Below are 6,007 nucleotides of genomic sequence, written 5' to 3' on the forward strand. Positions count from 1 at the left end.
CATAAGGAAACAAAAATGGAGAGATCTTAAACCGCACCAACAATAACCAAATCAAAAAGTACTTTGCTTATTTAATTTGTTACTTTTGCGTTTTAGTTTTAGCATTCATTTCTTTCTGTAATAGAGAGGACGTCACTATGGCAACGGGTGCGTTTGAGTTTCAGTTTCCCCAGTCCTAGCTGTTGGAGTGGATGGATTTGACGACTTTTGAAAGGAGTTAACCCCCCCCCCCCACACACACACACTCACGCACACACGCCCGCGTACGCATTTCCCCCTTTCTTCTGTTTTACAAGTTGAATCCTAGTTTTCATCTATTCAGGTCACTCTGTGAGTCAGGGCCACACTGTTGTCTAGACACGATTCAAAGTATTTTGGTCGATAGCACCCTATAGCTATGATGACGCTCTCTGTCCTAGAGGAAATGACCTCGGCCCATATATGAAGTCAGAAATAGCTCTCAGAACTATTCCTGTGAAAAGAGTTGTCGAAGAAAGATGCGTGCATGTTCTTGGCGTTTTTGTTTGCTTTTTTTGTTTCCTTTTTTTTTGTAGGTTTCAAAAAATAATTTTGCTATTTTTTTTATAGATCTAGATCTAGATGGCTTTAGAATGTCATTACACATCAACAAATTTTAATTGAAAAAAAATATCTTTAAAAAAATGGAGTATTTTATGAAAAGCGTTTTTACGTTCCCATCAACACAATTCAGATAATTTAGGAGGCATGCTCCCTGCCTTGCCTGTCAAGGCCAACCCGGGCTGAGAGGGATAGACAGATACAACATCCCAGCAGAAAGACCGAGATGCTCGATTAAAAATTTTCCCTATTTGGGAACCGAACTCAGGTCTCCTGCTTGCGCCCGCGATGCACCTAACCACTACACCACAGACGCCGTCCTTTCTTACTTTTTGGGGTTAATTTTAATGGCATTATCCAAGACGTCCACCTTTCTAAGACTAAGACAGCCATCTTTCTCCTCGACAATGGGAGGCCGTTTTCGTCTTGGACAGTTTCGATTGTACTTCATAAAGGCGTGTAATCTCGATGTTTATGGTTACAAATAAATGAATAAATAAATAAGTACAATTTAATAATTATATGAATAGATAGATAAATAATTAAATAAACAAACAAATAAACGAATAACTAAATAATGAATAAATGATTAAAAGAATAATTCAATGAATGAATGAATAAATAAATCGATACAAAAATAAATCAATAAATAAATAAGTAAATAGATAAATAACTGCCCTGTATGACGCCGTGTCTGTCTGTCCCCAGGTGTGTGGCTGTTGTCTGGAGCCCTCTCTCTCCCACCGCTGTTCGGCTGGGGCGTCTACGATTACCTCCCCTACACGTCGCTCTGTTTCTGCGACTGGTCAACCTCTTTGTCTTACGCCACCTTCATGATCGCCGCCTGCTTTTTCTTGCCTTGCACAGCCATGATGATCTGCTACGTCAGCATCCTGCGCACGTTTTTCCAGAGCAAGCGAACCCTGCAGGCTTTCGCTGTGACAAACGGTGACGCGCACTCTAGCAAAGTTAGCGGGCAGGTCTCTGAGGGGAGTGAAGGTGCGAGCCGATCCGTAGTTTCAGCTGAACCGCCAAAGACTTGTCCCGAGCGAGTGAAGAGTTCAAAATGTACTAAAGTTATTCTGGAACATTCCCCCGAAACGGCAGCTGCCCTTAAGCGGATGGAAGCCCCGGATGATGATTCAAAATGGTCAAATCACGCCTCGGTACCTTCAAATACGACGGCTATCATCAATCATCGCGGCATCGAAAACGAGAATGGATCAAAACGTACACTTCACTCTTCCGGACATTCGAAGAAGATTACTTTTGGACTCGAGAGTAAAATGGAGTACAAAAACGAAGAAGACGACGTGGTATTCGTGGAAGTTACATCCGGTCTCACAGACCAGCAGAATGAGAATGTAGAAGCTCCCCTTCACCCTGACAAACGGCACAAGAACGACTCAGATAGAAGTACGGGTCTGTACTCTAAAGTCAACGCCGTCAACTCGTCTTTGGATGAAAAAAGCGTAGAGGCGTCAAGGGAAAGTTCCTCGGATCTCATCCCCTCCTCGCCCAAACGATTGCCGTCCAGGCGAGGTTCGACAGCTTCCAGCTCCAGACACAACAGTGCCAGCGAGCCACCGAGTGGTCCCGGCTCAGACAGACAGAGAAGTGACAAGACGTCGTTCCAACCCAGTACCCAGTTTCTTAACATTGATTTAGAAAAAGAAACGAGTACTGACGTTGGTTATAAATCAGTTTCAGAAGTCGATGAAAAAACAGGTGAAGTAACTGCCGTAGAACCATGCTCTCCGATACCAATAATCGACTGTCTCTGCGGTCAATGCGATGAGAAAGACTGTGGTTTTCTTTTTGAAAGCGGAGCAAGAAGTTCGAGCGAGGGAAATCCGAGCGATCATTCGATTAAATCAGCAGCTGCAGCTTGGGTTCAAAGTGTGCCAGGCTCGTGTGGTGATGAGAATAGAGGTGAGAAAACGGAGAAAAGACACCCACATGTATTCCCGGAAGCTGACCCGGCCTTTCAGCCGGAGATGCACAAACAACGAAATGACGTCATCGAAGCTGGGAAGGAAAACGAGCAGGACGCCGAAGAATTTTCTTGCTCAGACCAGGCAGTAAGGCACGCTGCCAGCAGCCGTGAATCATCACCGATTGGCCAACACCTTCTCCCTGATGATGACACGTCTCAAGAAAATAAGACATCTCCGGAAAAGCCTACAGCTCTGGAAAATCACGCGCCTCTGGACAATCGTTCCTTTACCCTCCGCCCATTCTCTGAGTTTGAAACAGACTTGCACCTAAACGGGAGCATACATTCGTGCCCTCAATTAAAAAGAACACCTGATTTCCAACTTGACCAAGGTATACGAGAAAGTAGAAAAAGTGTCACAGAAAGAGAAAACCAATACCCACTTCTGAACAATCTAAACAGGCAGGCTGTTATATCTCCAGGCACAACAAAGTCGTCAGTGAGCCAAGTGGACAGATATAACAAGCCAACTGTTGATGCCCCTACTCGCCAAAGACAAGTATTCATCTCTCGGGGAAATACGTCCATTCCCGGCGCTCTCAATAATTTGTCCAGCATTCCAGAACACCTTCACTCCTCGACATCTCACCTCCACTTCTCTGGCAGTGATAAACAACACCATAATATTCCAGCGACATCCAGTTCCCTCCCCAGTCTCTGCACAGACAGATATTACCCCCCTGTATCTACTAGTGGTTGGGACAAAAGTGAGAATGCGTTGTCCTTCGTAAACGTGTATGCGACTTCCCAGTGGAGTCGCATCAAACAAACATTCAGAGACGTTTCGTTCCTGGAATCTCACAAGATTCAACCAAACAACGTCCCGGCGCACACGGGACTGAACAAGCACTTCGTTCCGAGGCTGATGAAGTCAGTCAGTAAACCGAGCTCCAACGACAGAGACGCCAAAGTTACTTCTACTAACAGAGATCAGATCATGCCACGACACCCTGGCTCCAAGCGCAATCCATTTATTCACATACATCTCACTCGGCCAGACTCTGATGGGGGGAATACAGATGGGGTACAAAAGCAAGACAAACATCAAAGAGTTTCTATCGGGAAGCAGAATGGAACGCTTTTAAGAGTAGGGGAAGCAGAGGCAGAAAGAGGAGGAGGCGAAGGAGGAGGAGGAGAAGGAGGAGGAGGAGGAGGAGGAGGAGAAGGGGGAGTAGGGAGAGTAGTTGGAGGAATTGAACTAGGAGGAGCAGGAGGCGCAATAGTAGAAGGTATAGGAAGAGGGTGGCGTTTAACGAAGAAAAAATTCCTCGCTCCGCCAGGCCCCATCCCCAAAAAGCGGACAATGTCAAGGTCAGACCGGCGCAGACGCGAGGAGTACCAACTGTCGGCGTCTCTTCTGGTGGTCATCGTCATCTTCATTATCTGCTGGTTCCCGTACTGCGTGTCCATGTTCGTGTCCCTCATGTCTCCCAGCTCCTCCACCCGGGCACTGGACATGACGTCCATCCTCCTGGGCTACTTAAACAGCTGCGTGAACCCTATAGTGTACGGCTTGATGAACCGCCGGTTCAAGGCCGGCTACAGGCGCCTCTTTGCCAGGCTCAGGTGTGGGAGGAACCACCTGCTCAAGATCAGGAACAGAGTCTGGCCCAGTCAGACGGGAACCTCGCCTTCACACAATTCTTGACAGTCTTCTATTTATCGGTTTAAGCTATTATTTATTTATTTATTTATTTATTTATTTATTTATTTATTTATTTATTTATTTTTCTACTTATTTATGTGTCTGTTACTTATTTATTTATCTATTTATTTATTTATTTATTTATTATTAGTCATTTAATTTATTTATCTGTTTATTATTTATTTATCTATTTATTTATTTATTTATTTACTTATTTCAGTATTTATTCATTTGTTTATGGGAAGAGGGGAGTCAGCCTGTTTTGGTCTTAAGGGGTAGGTCGAAACAGTCTGCCTCGAGATCCTAAATCCTAAAATTACCTTTTTTAAAAGGAGTTTTACAGCACTTTTTGCACAAGTAGAACACACAGACGTGCCGCAGATTAGAGGTTTACTGAAGAATAACAAACACAGAAAAGAAGAAGGTGAGATAAGGACGATAGCACAGCAGAGCACCCACCAACCACCACTCGATTTCTCTGACGGGAACATAAATATTATCACGTTTCGTGTCTCCATAATATTTCTTCTTGTATTCAGTAATCCGAAGAACAATCATGGAAAAATACTTTCATTTCTTAGATAACAACGTTAAGTGGGTTCATGATCCAGCTCTGAACTCCCCGCTCGGTAGGGACCGCCACGGGCAGCAGGTGGCGCCCGAGCGTCATCCATCCGGGAAAGATCAGGGAAACGTAGCTTTTTTTTTTAGCGTCTCCGAGCAAAGGAATGAATGGAGAACTTTGATCGCCGATGTCTGTCGCAGATCTGGCACTGGATGGTGATGATGATTCAGTAACCCACTTAACCTGGATCTGTCCTGAGAGGCAGGGTCAATACCCCCCCCCACTTACTTAATTACCTATCTGTTTCAGTTGGGGTGTAAACACCGAATTTTAATATTTATAGAATTCTGTGGTTGTAAAACATTTACGAGGGCCCTCGTGGCTTCGAGGTAAAGTAAGTTGTTCGCCTCTCATTCAATAGGTCCCGGGTTCGAATCCAGAAAGCGACGGAATTTTTTCTTGTCTAAAATTTGTCTCCTGTCACCTCATTTCCTGCTCTCTAGCAATGTTCTGTCGTCTGCTTTCGTCTCCACTTTCTGCCCCACCCCTCACCTCCATTGCTCCCTCCTCTGGACTCCTGACTGTTTCTGCACTCTTTCTACTGCTACTCCTTGGCTCCTTCTTACTGCTGTCTTACAGCCACATCTCTGATCTTCTGGTAGGAAATATCTACTCCTAGCCTTCTCGGACAAGGGCTAAAAATCTCGGAGGTCCCGTGTGCAAGTTGCGCACGTTAAAGATCCCTTGGTAGTCCAAAATCGATAGGAGTAGACTTCAGCTGCCATGGGGGCAAAATTCAAAATTTCCAACCAACTGAAAAATATTTAATGTGTCCTGCACTCTTATATGACCTTATGCAGTTGCGAGCGCTGTAAAACCCTTTTAAAAAATTTACAAAGAAGCAAGACGAACAAGTTGGATTACATGTTGTTCTTCTACATCTACAATTGCCAGCGGAAAAGTCAGTTGTTTATCTTGCTTCAGCCTTTGCTTTGTTATTTTTCCTGAGTATTATCCTTGTACCAAAAAGTAATTATTGGTCATAACATGACAATATTGCTGTACATTGTATAAATGTAAGTATATTAAATAGAGAGTGTTGAAAGGTATACTGGTTTTTGTTGTTGTTGTTGTGAATTAAATCCTTCAGAACCCCCCGGGGCAGTGCCACTGACTGTAGTGTCTTTAGGCCATTCCCTAAGGGGGGACATTTCTCGTTCAA

At 44.3% G+C, this 6,007-nt stretch overlaps 1 protein-coding gene across 1 annotated transcript in view; it reads left to right on the forward strand.

The window, feature by feature from the left end:
* Positions 1-4,265, forward strand: part of LOC101847155 — a 16,510-nt gene extending 12,245 nt beyond the window's left edge. The window contains exons 4-5 of the mRNA XM_035972933.1: positions 1,288-3,693; positions 3,736-4,265. Of these exons, the coding sequence (XP_035828826.1) occupies positions 1,288-3,693; positions 3,736-4,223 (2,894 nt within the window). The 3' untranslated portion in view covers positions 4,224-4,265. The remainder of the gene's footprint in view (positions 1-1,287; positions 3,694-3,735) is intronic.
* Positions 4,266-6,007: the final 1,742 nt, after the last annotated feature.

The sequence above is a fragment of the Aplysia californica genome, unplaced genomic scaffold, assembly GCF_000002075.1.
Source record: "Aplysia californica isolate F4 #8 unplaced genomic scaffold, AplCal3.0 scaffold00912, whole genome shotgun sequence".
NCBI classification, from domain to species: Eukaryota; Metazoa; Mollusca; class Gastropoda; order Aplysiida; family Aplysiidae; genus Aplysia; species Aplysia californica.